This window comes from Marmota monax, unplaced genomic scaffold (genome assembly GCF_021218885.2).
Source record: "Marmota monax isolate L192 unplaced genomic scaffold, Marmota_monax_Labrador192_F-V1.1 WCK01_AAM20220418_F8-fsc00059, whole genome shotgun sequence".
Taxonomy (NCBI): Eukaryota; Metazoa; Chordata; class Mammalia; order Rodentia; family Sciuridae; genus Marmota; species Marmota monax.
Genome location: NW_026693595.1, coordinates 10245728 through 10263064, shown reverse-complemented (window position 1 = coordinate 10263064; position 17337 = coordinate 10245728). Strand labels below are relative to the sequence as shown.

Genomic DNA, 17337 nt, shown 5'->3' with positions numbered 1-17337 from the left:
TTATGTAATGCAGTTCTTAACTGAGTGAAATCCTAACATCTCTCCCATCCAGTGCTTTTGTTTTTACAGTGAAGGCCCTAAATGTACTCTAGCCTCAGTGTTCAGCTTCCACTTTTAGAAGACAGAACTTAGTTACTGAACTCCCTCCAGATTCAGAGGAAGAAATATTTGACTCTGCTCTGGGCTCTCTCCATTCCTGCTTTATGGAAACAGAGACCATCTAGGGGTAAATACATCACACCTCTACATTAGCCACCAGCTTTTCCTCCAAGGGGAACATATCTTTCCCTTTGGTTTCTAGTCTCAAATATGCTCATTATTCCTGGCAGGCTCCAGCCACTCAGGGCCCTGTGGCAAAGCCAACACAGATGACACACTTCCACTTCCAGATCTGGCCACTCCTTTCTAGATTCTTAGGCTCCATCCCTGTCTAGCAGCTTGGGAAAACCAAAGAGATGGTATGTGTCCGTGGACCATGATAAGGTTGGGTAATCCGTATCTTTTTAAAAATACTGCTTTCATATCTCCATTTCAAAGTTTCCCAGAGAGGCAGTGAGACCAATCTCGAGACCGGGCTTCTGAAATAATGTGGCATCAACAAAGGACTGTGTGGAAACAAAACAAAAGCAAATGCACAGGATACTTCAGACCCATAACTGCCAATAGATCAGCCAATGACTGTGGGTCTCTTATTTCTAAAAATCAGCTCTTCAAAGTTGTTTTTTTTTTTTTATGTTAAAAACACTGCAAGTCAAAATCTGTTTACTGACAGCTACTTATAAACAGGCAGGCACTGGGGCTCATTGCTCCAAGCTCGGTCTCCTTTATGACCCTTCGTCCTTCCCAATACTCCAGACAGAAGCTTGAAGACAGAAGAAGTCATCTGCCTTCCTTCCCCACATGGCCCAGCACATTTTGAAGGTTAATTTTTTTATGGTAACTGAAATGAAGTAAGACACTTAATTTTCATAATTTCTAAGTCCCCAAAGCCCTCTATAGATCAGAGTAAATGCCTTAAAATTGTTCTCAGGAAAAAATGGGACAGTAGGTGACAGGTCAACCTGACACGACACTCATCATTTTCATCATTAAGACTTTCCCCACACCCCCCAACCCCATATCTACCCAGCACTAATTCACTGACACCTTATGCCTGATTAACACATTAGTTTCCAAGATGCTTCCTGTTTTCTCACTTAAAAGTTCACCTATCTGCTGGCTCTACAATCTATTGTTCCCCTCTTATTACAAATCAAGCAGGCTTGAGTGACTTTCTCTACCAAGTTACAGGGACACAGTGGCCTGAGACATGAACTCACTAATGCCTACTGAATTCTCCTTCATCTATATATCTAAAAATGTGGCTGGTTGGTAAGATTGTTTTTAAAACTGTTATTGCCATATCATACATTTGAATCAAATGTATTATATGTCAAGGTCATTTTACTGTCATGTGTAACTAATTAAAACAAATAAAAATAAAATAAAATGTTAACCATGCCTAAAAAATAAAAAAAAAACCTGTTATTGCCATTGTCACTTCCCTTCAATCTATAAATATGCCCCCTCCCTATGTTAGAGTCTGGTCTCAACTGTGCTGGGTAATCCTCTATGAATCTAAGTGCTCCACAAGAATCCTATGTCCAAGATTCTCTCCCCTGTGTCCACGGAAGCCTCCCTATCCAAGGACACTCTCCTCTATGTGTGGGTCCTCTTCCTTATGTCTATGGATCCTCTCTCGTAATCTCAGACACTCTCTCCTAAGGACTTGAAGGACACAGCAGGTGAGAAGTTCTCCTAATTTCCCTGCACAGTTGAGATAGGACTCTAGCACAGGGAGGGGTAGGGAATAAATACTCTGACCTATCAGGTGTGATTGCCAAAAATAAAGGAGTGAAAAAGAATATTCAAATTTAAAAGTATTCCAACACTTTTTAAAAATCCTGTGATTAAGTTTTAATTTTCTAGAAGCTTTTATTTATTGTTTTTAAATGAACCGGTGTAGACACTGGAGTCCTGAAGTGATTTTCCTCTCTCTTGCCCAATTTGCAGTGGAAACTAGGCCCTAGACTGGCAAACAATGCCCCCAGGAGCATGTGATTCCTCAGCAACACTAAAAAAATGGATATGGCAATGGCAGCTCCTCTTCTGCTACAGCCAATTGTCCCTGCTAGAGTGAAACACTACCAGTGTTGGAAGCATGTTCACATGTAGAGAAGAGGGCAGACAATGTCCTCTCCCCTAAAAACAGCTGAACATCAGAATAAAAGCATCAATTTACATCATCATCACAGTAGAAAGAAGACAGAAAAAATATCAATCTAAGTAACAAACTACAGCCAGTTTCTTTCACAAAGAAAATATTGAAAGAACACCTTTATCTTTAATATTTACAAATACATCATTTGAATATTTTTGACGACATCCTTTGGAAGAAACTAGATGTGGCTGTCATTAATTTCAGAGCTCCCACTGGAACACAGCAATTCACTCGAACCCACACCTGAGCCATTGCTTACACCACTCCTCGATACTTTAAACTCTTGGTTATAAAATTCCAGATGCTCAGGTGCCAATGAGAATCCATAACCAGGAAATTCACATTTATTAATTCTGCCTGAAGAACTATTAGATCATCCCCTTTTGAATTCTATACATAGATTCTTTAGACTTTTTTTTTTTTTATCTCCAGGTCTTTTTAAAATTTTACTTTGAGACGGGGTCTTATGAAGTTACCCAGGCTGGCCTCCAACTAGCCATTCTTCTGCCTCAGGCTCCTCAACAGCTGGGATTGTAAGCATGCACCGCCACATCTGGCTTGATTTTATTTTTTTAACTAGCACTAGTAGGATTAGCACAAACAGAATCAAAACACAGGACTCAAACTTACCTCAATGTGCTGAAACATATATGGGTGATTGCAGATTTTTCTCAACTGCATGATAGTGTTCATAAGTGTCTTTGCACCTCCTTTCCCCTGAGAACAAATGGAAAGAGAAGAATAGAACTAATTATTAATTGATCAGATGTTTCCAATTTTTAGAAGCTAGGCTTCAGGGTTAGGAGTGTAAGTCAGTGGTAGAGCACTTGCCTAGAATGTGTCAAAATCCCAGGTTAGGTCCAAAATCTCTCTCTCTCTCTCTCTCTCTCACACACACACACACACACACACACACACACACACACACCAAAACAATAAAAGCTAGGTAGGCTTCTTATAGAAAGGAAAAAAAGACCATAGGTCTTCTCAATAACATACACACCTTGCGATCCACAGTTCCTGTTGTTACATGGCTGCTTCTGAGTTAGATATAATGTCTATCTTATGATTAGCTTATCCTATAGGCAAAGTATATCTTAAAGTATTACATTAAGTTAATGGCTGAATGACTATCTACTCTCTAGGATTTTGGAAGTCAGAGCACAGAACAGATGCCCAGGGAGTAAATCTGGATTTCAAAACCTTTTCAGATGCCACCCAACACTGAGACAGAAGGTGTTTTCTGCAGAATTGACATGAGTAGAGATAACTCTTTTGGTAACAAGAACATATTCCTTTCTTCCTGCCCCAACATAGTTTAGGGGTTAGAAGATTTCTCTTGGCAGCAACAATAGCTACAAAAAATGCCCAGTAATTTTTTTTAACAAATCAGCATGAGCAGAGATGCTTCTCAGAAATACTCCACAGCCATGAGAAGACACTGCCCAGCACCTCAAGCTATGCCAGCTTCCTTCCTCAACATACCTTCTTATCTTTCTCAGAACCATCTGTGAGGAGGATCCCCTTCGCTTGCATGTGGCGATACAGAATCTTCTGCAGAGCTGACATGTCACACTTGATCACATATTCAACCTGAATAAAGAAGAGCAAGCAGGTAATAGGAATAGGGAGAAGGTGCCATTCTAAGATGATTGTTGAGACCAGATCTGGTGCCACTCCTAAAGCACCAGGACACCTTTCCCCCCCCCTTCTTGGATTCACAGGGTAGGGCTGGGATGGGGTACTGGAGGAGACCATGGTCCTCACTATTAAAGGTACCAATATGATAGTGAGAACCCTGAAAGGTTATATATAGCAGAAGCTAGGCTGTTTTCTAAACTGTCTGGACTTAGTTTCATATCTGAGAGAGGGAATGGCTTGCCAACCGTTCATACTCAAATTTTTTCAATATATGGTATCTCTAGTATTTCTTCTGCCTCCTAACCACACCTCCTTTCATATGAACAATTTAGGAAAAACAGCGGCTAACCAACAGCCTCTGGTTTTCTTTGTAAAACATTTTAATTTGGTCCTATATGGCTATCCCTAATGCTAGCCTTAAATAAGCTGAGATTTCACAGCAGGCCCAGGTTGACTGTCACTAACCACTACTCTTGAGAAATGAAAGGACGCAACATAGGTGGAGGAGAAGAATTAATAGACAATTGGTCACAACTCTATGGCCATCAAAAGGCCATTTCCTGTTGAAACAGGACAAAATCCAATTTAAAACAGTTAAAGGAAATTCATATGTCCATGTTTTATCACACACCTGTATTACTTTATCATGCTCCTAATGAATAAAATCTGCCTTGCTTATTTCCTATTATTATTTTTCTTTATTAAAAAATTCCCAAGAATACAAATGTGCAATTTTCATAAAAAAAGTCAGATTAATGCCTAGAAATCTGCAGAATGTGATTAAAAGTAATCAGCAAGCTGCCTAATGTTTAATAAACCGATTAAAAATGATTGGAGTATTTTCAGCTCTGAGGGCCAGAAAGAAGAGGTCACAAATGAAGAGAAGTAGAATATATTCATTTCACTGTTGCTTCAGAAGGAACCTGTCAGACTGGGGGGACCAGGGTTGATAGTCTTATGCTTCTCACTTTGATGCATCAAGTCAGGTTATAGAAAGGCTTGCTGTTTTGCATAACAGTTAAGAAAAGCAAATAAAATACTCCAAACATGCTTGGTCAGGGAAAAAAACCCAAATCCCCAAGTTTAATAAATAAGTGTGAACTTAATACAGGCTTTGTGTTTTACATACTTGATCACGCTATATGCTTAAGTATCTCAGCATCTCTCTTTTTTCTTTTTAAATATATTTTTTCAGTCTTGTTGAATGATAACTGACAAATAAAAACTGTATATATTTAAGGTGCACAGTGTGATGTTTTGATATACATATACATCGTGAAATGATTACCACTAACCTACTTTTTCCAGAGTTCTTGATCACTATGAAATTTGATCTTGGTGAAAAAAAAACTGTTAAAAAAATTCAGACTTTAACAAGGACAAAGATATAAATGACATGAAGGGCCAATATTATGGAGCTCTTTCTATGTGCCAGGTCCTGTGAAAAATGCTTCATGTGCCTTTTCTCACTGAAGTCATAATAAGAGCCACGCCTGATGGTGCATACTTATAATCCCTGTGGCTTCGGAGGCCGAGGCAAGAGGATCACAAGTTCAAAACCAGCCTCAGCAACTTAGTGAGTCCCTAAGCAACTTAGCAAGACCCTGTCTCAAAATAAAATATTAAAAGGGCCAGGGATGTGGCTCAGTGGTTAAGTACCCCTGAGTTCAACTCCAGGTACCACCTCCCCCCCAAAAAAAATACAAGAGCTCTATGGTATAATCACCTTTAGTGTACTTTTTATAGCCAGGAAATATGAGCATCACAGAGGTTAAACTACAGGTCCAAAGTGATCCAGCTATTCAATGGTGCAGTTAGGATTTGAAACAGACATTGTTCTTTAAGCACTATACTATGGAAGACCAAGGAGATTTTCAGGCTTCCCAGCTCTGCCTGGTGTTCACTTTCCGCTAGGCCACTTGGAAGGCTTATTCACATCCTCCCGAATGTGGGGAGGATGCCAAATCCTGTTTCAAGGTACAGAGGGCTGAGGCATGGCATATCCAAAACTAGGGGATGAACTCTTAACCCATCAGTCAGCTACTGCTAAGGGCTAGAGGGTAAGAGCTTGGAAAGCAGCAGACTTGTGGGACTATGCTATGGACACAGGGATCCAAGTGTCCTGCAGGTAGTCCTGTCTGTGAGAACTGAACTCTTCCTTAGGATCTGATGGCTACTCTTGGAAGAGGAAAGTACCCAAGCCTCCTCCCTCATGTGATTAGAGGGTAACTGTTTGATACACATGATCAAATAATTAAGTTTCACAACTGCATTTTTCATTTGCTTCTGGAAACTTCCAAACAGCTCTGAACTTTTTTTTTTTTTTTTTTTTTTTTTTTACTTTTGTACTTTTCTCTAAGCCCAGGATGTCCTTGGCCTTGAAGCTTCTTTCTAAATTCTGTTGTACTTTGAGGGCTCTTTTTGAGATTTTCCCTAATCACCCTATCAGTCTATCACAAAATTAATTTTCCTCTTTAATTCTCTCAAAGAAGATGGTCATAAACTTATCTGATGACATTTTCTCATCATGAAGCCCATCTTTCCAACATGTTCTAAATATTTATTTATAAATTACATGCATGCATTAAGATTAATGTTTCAAAATATGATGAGTTACTTTTAGGGCAAGGAACAATGTTAGAGACAGCTGATTTATATCCATATTTCAAGATGCTAATTTGATGATACATAATATTCTTGAAAAATTCCTGCCTCATTACCCTACAATGCAGCTGATAAAAACTCACTCTAGGATTGACAAGGAACTCAAAAAACTTCACATATACCCCCCAAAAAATAACCCAATCAATAAATGAGTAAAGGAACTAAATAGGCACTTCATAGAAGAAGAAATACAACTGATCAACAAATATATGAAAAAAATATTCAACATCTCTAGCAATTAGAGAAATGCAAATTGAAACTACACTGAGATTCCCTCTCACTCCAGTCAGTATAGCAATTATCAAGAATACAAGTAAACAGCTCAGGAGGCTGAGGCATGAGGATAGAGAGTTCCAATCCAGCCTCAGCAAAAGCCAGGCGCCAAGCAACTCAGTGAGACCCTGTCTCTAAATAAAATACAGAATAGGGCTGGGGATATGGCTCAATGATTGATTATCCCTAAGTTCATTCCCTGGTAGCTCCCCCCCACACACACAAAAAAAAGAATACAAGTAACAATAAATATTGGTGAGGATATGGGAAAAAATTTCATTCATACATTGCTGGTAGGACTACAAACCACTTTGGAAAGCATGGAGATTCCTTAGAAAGCATGGAATGGAACCATCATTTGACCCAGTTATCCCATGCCTCAGCTTATACCTGAAGGACTTAAAATCCCCAAACTACAGTGATACAGCAGCATCAATGTTTATAGCAGCTCAATTCACAATTGCCAAGCTATAGAACCAATCTAGGTGTCCTTCAACAGATAAATGGATAAAGAAAATGTGGTATACATATACAATGGACTAGTACTCAGCCATAAAGAAGAATAAAATTATGGCATTTGCTAGTAAATGGATGAAACTGGAGAATATCGTACTAAGTAAATAAACCAGTCCCAAAAATCCAGAAGTCAAATTTTCTCTCTGACATGGATGCTAACCCATTACAAGGGAAGGTAGGGAGGGGAAGTACAGAAGTACATTGGATCAGACAAAAGGGAATGAAGGGAAGAGAGAGGAGATGGGAATAGGAAAGACAGTAGAAAGAATCAGACATTACTCCTCTATGTTTATATATGAATACATCACCTGTGAAACTCTATACCATGTACAACCACAAGAACAGGATCCTAATCCTAACTCCACATATGAATAATATATCAAAATGCACTCTCTACTGTCATGTGTATCTAAAAACAACAAACAAAAATATTAAAAAAAAAGAATCAGAGAAGAGACAGGATGATCTTCTTTCCATTGTTTACCTATATTTATATTATTTGATTTCAAACTTTATTCCTTTGTAGAATCTTTTTAAGCCCTCTGGGGTCTAGAGTAGTTAGTTTAGTGAAAAATCAGATAAGGGGTTGGGATGCAGTGGTATAGAGCTTGCCTAGCATGGAAAAGGCCCTGAGTTCAATGCCCAGCACTGCAAGAAAAAAAAACATCAGACCATATCAAATCTGCTGATCTGGATAAAATATATGGTTTCCACAATATGTAGAAAACGAATGCGCAGGCAGTAAGGATGAATGGGCAGTCAGGTGCTATACTGATGGAGATTCCTGCTGGGATAACCTAGGCAAGCTATCCTAGACATATCAGACCCTCTGATATACACACTCGGTATGGTGTCAATCTGAATATTAAATAACAATATAGCTTAATGTTTTTATTTTTTAAGAAAAAAATAAACGTGTGGAGTTTCTAACATCATTCTGCATCTGAAGGGATCACTAGTGTGCACCCTCCCTCACACACATCCCCCTGTGTGCGCACCAGAGACTCCTGACCTAAAGCACCTGAATGCCTGGACCATTCACCCTGCTGGGCTGGGTGATGTTGCCTTCCATTGCTACACCAGCATCTGGTGTAAGTACATCCCATCTTCCAAGGCCAAGTATGTAGACCCCTCATCCCAGGCCACCCATTTCTGGGGTAGCACCTATGCCTGCCATGAGGCCTGAGTGCAGGGCAACACACAGAATAAGCAAATGATAGCTATGAATTGGGAAAAGGGACAGAAACAGTCATCACAATGTAGACACACAGACCGATAAGTAAAAGGCGAAACAGGTTTCTCTAACAATGGTACCAGCTTCAACTTGGTGGAGACTGACTTCACCCTCCACAAACACGGTGGCACCTGAGTATACAGCACCAATGGGAAAGTCCCTTAAAATACACTGGTGCTACGAGAAGTGAAATTTGTGATTTCTGGGAGCTAACTCCCCCCATAAGTTAGCCTCGTGAGAGCCACGGGGGCTACTTTTGTTCAAACTGTATGCAAAATTAAGATGTTGATCTCATATACAAGATAATTATATCCTAAGAATTCTATGTTAACAAATGGTCAAACTGGTCCTATAAGTAGGCAAATCTGTTGATTATGCTGATGAACAATTTCTTCCCAAATAACCCTGTAGAAGAATTTAGCTTTATTCATAATCTATGCCGGCATTCTGTCCTTCATTTACAATTCCATTCCAAAAGTATGGATTATTAGATAAATGAACCCAGAGGACTATGTGTGATATATTAGGACTTTATGAACTGAAAGGATTTTTTTTTTTTTGGTACTGGGAACTGGACTCAGGGGTACTCCACCTCTGAACTACATCATTGGATCTTCTTAAATTTTTTTTTTTTTAATTTTGAGACAGGGTCTCACTAAGTTGCTAATGTGGCCTTGAACTTGTGATCATTCTACCTCAGCCTCTCAGTTATAGGCATGTGTCACCATGCTTGGCTGAACTGAGATTTCTAAATAATACAATTCAATTTATAAAAGCTTGGGGTTCTAGAATCCATATCATGAGCAAGGAATGAATGATGGTAATGATTAACCAGAGTAAGCATTTTAAGCTTTTATATGATGAATGTACAAGTTGTCCATCTAAACAAAGCTTTTTCAAGTGTTTGACACAAATTATATCAAAGTCAGGATTGATTTCAGCTAGGCCAACCCTCTCTCTGATTAGCCTCATACATCATATACATATTTTAATATATTTAGACATCAATATATACATAGCCAGCTGTGTAGCCGATTTTTGATGACATGAATTAACAAAGGAGAGAGTCAGCACAGACAACCTCAAATAAGAGTTAAATCAAAAAAATCAATTTTCATTTAGCTTAAGTTGTTTTATATAGTCCTTTTCTATGAACTGGACTCTTTCCTGAGAACAGGAACTCTGCTGGCAGATTGGTGATAGTGGTGATGTGTCACAGTGTACTCCCTTGCTCATTAAAGGTTTCACTAGCCTTACAGTAAAAACTAACTTTTTTATACAGCAGAGATGCAGTCATCAAATGGTGGCCCTTCTATACCTGCTTTAGTTTGACCCAAGGAAGTACATGTAAACATGCTCAATACTATTAGACATTAGAGTAATACAAGTTAAAGTTAAAACATACCACTACAACGTGTTGAAATGGGCTAAAGATGTTTTTGAAAACTGACAGTTCCAAGTACTGATGAGAGTGTAGATGAACTGGAATGTGCACACTTTGAGAGTGGGTCTATAATGTGGTTCAGACAGAGTAGAAAACAACGTAGAAGCCTCTGACAGAATTACGTATACAATGACCCTATGGTCAAGCAGTCACAGTCCTAGGTGTTGACCTAAGTACAATGAAAACCCACGTCCACACAAAACCCTATACATGCGTGTTTATAGCAGCTTTATCTTTAATTGTCCAAAATTAGAAATAATCCAGATGTCCCCTCAACTAAATGGTTAAACAAACTGGGGTGTCCATATAGCAGAATGATACAAAATATCATTAATGGTAAAAAATGAACCAGCTGGTGATAGGAGCAGCAGCAGATGACTCAAACACATTAGGTGGACTGCAAAAAAGCAGATGCAAAAGGTTACTGATAGCCTAATTCCACTCAATGTGGAAAGATAGCCGATTAGGGGTCACCTGAGGCTAAGAAGAGAGAGAGAGGCTGATTAAAATGATGGCACCAGAGATATTTATTTGGAGAGGAGTGATGGAATAGTTCTATAGTTTGGGTGTAGACATGCTTAATGTAACTATGCATTTAAAAACCCATTGAACTATATACATAAAAAGGAATGAATTTTACTATCTGTAAATTAAAAAGCAGATTTAAAAAACACTTTCTTGATTCTTTTCATAAATACCTTTGAGTACGACTGCTATGAACATATTTAGCCTTTTCCTGCCATCAGCCATGATTCCTCCATAGGTTCTTACATGGGCCAAGAAACACACGTTGCTTGTGGTTATAAGCAGATGGTAGCAAAAGAACCCCCTCAACCTCAAGAAGGATACTTAAATTTCCAATTTTCCCCAGTTTAAAAAAAATCCTAACAAGGCACAAAATGTGGAGACTGAATGTCAGCCAAACAAGATCAAGACAGCCACAATCACATGCAATGTGACTGGTCCCCGCAGACACTGAATAGTTTATGGGGACAGAGATGTGGAAGGGCCACCGAAAGCACAGCAAAGAAGAGATAACAGTGAGAAAGAACTTGAAGTGGGAAAGAAAATGGATTTCCCCTTAATGACAGAGGCAGCAACATTAGTGGAAGATAAGGACCATGGTATCAGCTGTTGTCACTAGCTGGATAGTGTCATAACTACTATACCCACTTAATCCTTATGAGGATTCTGCAAGGCAGATATGTATATGTTCCAGTTCACTGATGAGAATACTAAGACCCCTTTGGGTAAAATGACTTGCCTAAGTCCACACAGTTAATAAGGAGCAGAGAAGGCAGTGGGGACTCATGCCCACTGATGGGCAGAGCCCATGATTCCCATTCCACAAATAGCCTCCAGGGAAAAGGTAACATGGTTAATTTTAAATCATGCATACCTATCAAGGTATCTGCCGCAGTCTGGCTGGGCACAATTCAAGAGCCACTTCTCAAAAGAAACGAACTTTATTTTTAGAACCACACACCACACCACATAGCTCCTCAGGAAAAACCCTCAGAGGCCAACTGCCACCATAGGCTTCTCCCAAGCCTCTCAACCTCCCCCACTCCTCCTGCTCTTGAGGCCTATTGGCTGGGTCGTGTGGGCGGAGCCAAAAAAAGTCCCCCAATGAGCAGCTCCGTAGTCTGAAAGGGCGGGGAAACAGCCCAATGAGCATCACCACAGAGGGGCCAATCAGCTAGAAGTTGCTGGGGCCGCTGTGAGCCAATCATCAGCTGGCAGCTGGAAGTTTGCTGGCAGCTGAAGTTTGCTGGGGCCCCTTCAGCTGTGGCTCTCAACATCTCCCCCTCTCTGTTTAAACAACAAGCATGTGGCTTAGGGACCGTGCCTGCCTTAGGTTGTCCAATAGTACATATGGTCCTTACCCGTTATCGGATGAGCTGACCTCAAGGCGTCAGCCTCCTGTCTTAGGTTGGTACCATTGCAATTGGATCTTACCCGTCACTGACTACCGGTCCAGCATACAGCCACACCTGTAGATAGGTCTTTGTACCAGAGGTGGGGTGAGGTTCTTTGCCTCACCTGTTGGCCCCCAAATTTTAGCTGAAGGACCATGACAAGCAGAAGGGAGGAAGATACACCAAGCCAATTGACGGCTCCTTTTGGAAAAATTGTACCACCAATGACACCATCAGCAAAAATACCCCAACACTACCACAAGTCGCTGTACTAACAGATAGTTCACAATGCATACAAGTGAGTTCACAATGCATACAAGTGATACATAGTCCAGGCAAGTTCTGCAAGCAGTTTAGTGATGGCTATTGCAGAAGCTGTAGATTGGTTTTATCTTTGTCTTCACAGGCACTGGAATGAAGATAGGAATTCTGGCAATAATGGCTAAAGAAAAAATTATGTAACATTCCAGAAGGCACTAAAAGAAAACAATTTTCTTAACAATTTACATTATCTTGAACAGAATTATTAAATATAATGAAAAGGAAAGGTGAAAGTAAACAAAAGATCTGTTAACCTCCTTTTTTGTTCACATTTTAAAACAATCCTCAACAGCTGTTTACCCAATTTAAATTAAACCATTTAAATCACATGAATAAAAAAAAATATTTGGATCCATTTTTTCATGAGCGCTCATCATATATGATATATGGACATACGTACATACAAACATACAACAACTCTCCTGTTGGTATACCTAGATAAGGCCTTATCCAATTTATGTCTCCTAATAACTTTTGAGAGTCATTAAGTGATTTGAGTTGATCTACTCGTATTTGAATTTTTGGTGGACGGACCATGGTTGAGGATAATAGAACTCTTAAATAATTAATTGGAAAATTTAATTGTACTTTATCTATTGCTATCTCTAGATTATAATTTTTAATAAGTTTGTAAGTGTGGCATAACATTCTAGCAATGTGTTTTTATCTTTGTGTGCTAATAATACATCATCCATATATACAATATCACCCACAGAGTATTTTACATACCTTCAATATTATACCCCAGTTATTGAAGAGTACAGTATATTTATGCAGGAGACTTACTCATGACAATCATAGAGGAAATACTTTTTTTTAAGTTTATCATCCTTTAAGGGTACTCAAGAAACTCTCTTGTAGAAAGAACTACAAAGTAAACATTTAGTAAAGCAAAGAATTCCTTTGTGGTATACCTGATCCCCCCATAATCTTTATGCTGCAAATGTCTGAATTTTTCTGGACTGGATTTTCTTAAAGCAGGACATATACTTTTAATTTGTAATGTTGTTTCTAAAGGTCTACCTACATTAGCGAGTCCTGGAAGTAAATAAACAAGACGATTTATGGAATAAAGGACTTCAGTCAACTACCTTTTATTTTATACCTCTTCTAAAGAAAAAAAAATGAAGTCCAGGACATATTAAAATCATTAGCAATCCATCAATAACTTGCAGGACCACTGTAACAGCAAGACAGGAAGTACAGCAAGACAGCCAACTTGACCACAGCACTCCCTTGCTAGCTTATCTATTCAGCAACTCAACTCCATCTTGAACAGAAACCCAAAGAGGCCAAGACCACAGGAAGTCACAGTGAGTATCAATAGCACTCAATCCGTAAGATGCATACACTAGCAAAATAAGATACTTCAATGCTTAGACTTTTACTAGGATAAGCATGACATAATTGTTTAAAAAATTTTTTTCTATTAATGAATAGGAGATATTTCAGGGAATAAAAGTTTCTCTTGGCAAAATGATCACTTTTGTAAAGCATCTTGCCAACTCCAACTTTAAAATGAAGAGGATGAACCAATTTGTCCAAAAATAGTTGTTACCCAGAAAGACCACAAACATATAAAAATAAGACATTTCAGAATTAGCTGATGTAAAGAAATGCAAATAAAAATATCTCATGCAACAAATAATATGCAATTTTAAACAATCTATCTTTAAAATTTACACTTCTAATGTGTAGGGTTTCCAAAATAAGATCAGAGAAATATTAAAGTAATACTCAAATTCAAGCCAAAACTGTAAAGCTAAGAAAAAAAAAATCTGAAACACTGAAAACTCAGTTTCCAAATCTTAAATTTTAGGTATAGGACAAAAACCAGGTCCCAGATGGGCTGGGGTTGTGGCTCCGTGGTAAAGCACTCGACTCGCACATTCGGGGCACTGGGTTGGATCCTCAACACCACATAACAATAAAATAAAGATATTGTGTCCAACTACAACTAAAAAAAACAAAATATTAAAAAAAACAGGTCCCAGAATAATTAGTTGATGTGTCTGTAGTCTGCAGGACGGTGACATCACAAGTATCAAACACTGAACAAAGTTCCAGGAAATTAGGCAGATGCTTCCTATGCCCTTTGATGATAACAACACAAGTCCCAAACCATATATTCTTATTGGATTACAAGCAGAAGAAGTGTAGTTCCTGCAACAGTGAACTCAATGAGGTCAGTCACTTTAAAAAAACAAAAACAAAAAAATCTCAGGTTAAAATGTGATGAGACTCAATGAATTTGATAATTTCATAAAACCTAGCCAAAATCTTTTAGAAACCAGGCTGAGAATGCTATAATTTCCTTTCTCTCTCTTGCTCTATTTTGATAGAGCACTTTTAGGATATTTAGGATATTTTCAAGACACCTGTAACTAAAATATAAACTTGTTATTTTAGAAACATAATTTCAGGGGCAGGTACTCAAACATATTTGCAGGGGGTAAAAAACTCACAACTTTTGATTTTGCAACATACTTTTTCTGGAAGCTGAGATTCAACTTCTTTCTTCAGTCTCCTCAATAAAAATGGTCTCAACACCTTATGTAGACGCCTGATGATCAATATAGTTTCTTCTTCATTTAAATCCACCTACAAGGGAATCTTGGATGAATCTGACTTTTTTTAAAAAAAAAAGGATATTTCATATAATAAAACTTTATGTTACATGTATTACATGTGTCAATACATGATTGAGATATTTACATGCATTAAAACCAGGTTATGCTGGTCACATATGCCACTAAATTCTCTTCCACCTGCCCATCAGGTGGCCACAAAGTGACTTCCAGATATACATTTTTGTCTAAATACTCACTTCCATGGAAAAATACCCAGAAAAACAGTTTTAGATCAGTGTGTTAACAGCCCAACATTTCCTGGATTGACTGGCAATAAAGACTGACTGCAGATTGAGACAGAACAGGAAGAAAAAGAGCAATAATGTGTTCCTACTTCAAGCTTCAGCCTTCAGTTACCCTGACCTGTGGTTGTTGCAGATGTAGAAACTCACTGGGATACAAGGACTTGAACATGAAAAGAGGAAGAAGACGAGTAGATCCAGCTTATGCTGGTGGGTCTCTAAGACCCTCTACCTGCCCTCTCTGCTCTGATGTTGTTCAAGTTCTATTTTATAAAATCCCCATATTATTTCATTCACCTTCCTCTGTTAACCTCTAGGGGGCAGAGTAGATCAAAACTACTTTCCACAAATGGACCAATTACCAACCAGCCGACAAATGGCAGCTGTGCCTACAAGGAACCTCAAGATTAGAGGGCCAGAGTTCAAACATAAATATTCCTATCCTAAAACATTCTTAGTGGCTTTTCATTCCTGTAGTTAAGGAACCACTAATCAAAATGGCATGCATCCATTTCATTTCTTCCTTTCATAAGTGAATTCTAAGAGAAGATAGCTGAAGGAATGATAATAATGAAATGGAAGTAGTCTGCTCTAGTTCTGATGAGGATTTATGTGCATTCAAAATGGAGGCTCACGCTGAAACCTAAAAAACATGGTGCAGGAAATGAATGTAAACTAGTTTAGTTTTACACAGAAACTCTACATGGAAATACTTCAAAGAGTAATCTATGTTTATAACATGGAAAGATTCATTGTAGGGTTTGTATTTAGTTGATTGAGTTGACCTGGTTAAATGAATTTGGTAAATATCTCCAGGTCCACCATTTCTGTGGCTATAGCAGTCAAGCCTTCCTCCAAGTCAGGGACATTCTCCAGTGGCCTGGGACACAGGCTGGCAAAAGGCAAAGGGGTCAGAATGCCCCACACACCTCTGGATTTGGAGGGGAAAATAATCCTAGAATAAGCTATATCCACCCACTGATTGGAACCATAAAGCAAGTCACATGTTAAGCCACCCTGTGGAGATTTTGTGGCTCTACTATTCTCAACTTTAGGCCCTTTGATTTCATATCACTGTCATGCATTAGGGAAAAAAAAAATTCAACGAGTACCCTTTCACCAGTCATGGCAAATGGAGCATTAAACCACTGTTCGAATGTGCTGCAGCTCTTGAAAATTGTGGGGAGGAGGAAGTTCAGGAGGGCCCAGAGTTCAGGAAGCTTATTCTGCAGTGGGGTCCCAGTCAAGAGGATTCTCCTGGGGGCCACGTAGTGAGTGTTCAGGACCTGAGTCAGCTTGCAGTGGTGATTCTTCATTCTGTGGCCTTCGTCCACTATCATGTATTTCCACCGAATCTGCAACACAAAAGGAAGGGCCAACAACATACATTGAGCAAGAGAAAATATAATTTCCAACAGGCAGGTGAGGGTGCGGAAAAACCTAAGAATCCATACTTGGTACAAATGTGGCATAATAAGAAGAAAAAACAATCTCAACACACTATTTCCCAGGCCTGATAGAGCATATAAACTATCTTGTGGTAATGGAATGTTAAAGCAACATTCTTCTGCAGAGGATGCATGACTCCAAGTCACCCTTTATGAGGAAGGAAACTTGGGCCCAAAATGAAATGGTTGATCCTGCATCTCCCCTCCAGTTCTCCTTCTATCCATACTGTCTTATGTCAGCTACTCCAGACTTCATGGCCATGGCCCTGCTCACATAAGCACAGATTATATAAGTACCCACTTGAAGCCAAAGTTCATGTCTGATGTTTCCAAGATAGTACCAGCAGGAATCTATAGCTGAGATACTCATAGCTTTGCACCTTCTTCTTTTTTGGAGGGGGGTGGGCAGCACCGGGGATTGAACTCAGAGGCACTTAACCACTGAACCATATCTCCAGTCCTTTTTTATGTTTTTATTTTGAGACAGGGTCTTGCCATTGTTTAGGACCTTGCTCAGTTGCTGAGGCTGTCTTTGAAATCATGATCCTCCTGTCTCAGCCTCCCAAGCTGCTGGGGTACAGGCATGCACCACCAAGCCCAGCTTGCACCTTCTTTTCTCTTAATATAAGCTAGCTACTACCTTTAGGGCTTGGCACAGTGTTGGTTTTTATGTTGTACCCTTTTGTTTTGTTTGAATTGATTGCTAACAGTAAAAAGTTAAGACTATTTCACATAAAAATCTGAA

General features: G+C 39.0%; 1 protein-coding gene across 9 annotated transcripts in view; it reads right to left on the bottom strand.

Annotated features, from left to right (window-relative positions):
- Smarca2 (SWI/SNF related, matrix associated, actin dependent regulator of chromatin, subfamily a, member 2) overlaps positions 1 to 17337 on the bottom strand; it is a 166292-nt gene that overhangs the window by 79813 nt on the left and 69142 nt on the right. For all 9 annotated transcript variants that reach the window (XM_046459484.2, XM_046459489.2, XM_058584031.1 and 6 more), the window contains 4 exons: positions 16257 to 16499; positions 14760 to 14873; positions 3746 to 3853; positions 2891 to 2977 (listed from right to left, as the gene is read on the bottom strand). In XM_046459484.2, the coding sequence (XP_046315440.1) occupies positions 2891 to 2977; positions 3746 to 3853; positions 14760 to 14873; positions 16257 to 16499 (552 nt within the window). The remainder of the gene's footprint in view (positions 1 to 2890; positions 2978 to 3745; positions 3854 to 14759; positions 14874 to 16256; positions 16500 to 17337) is intronic.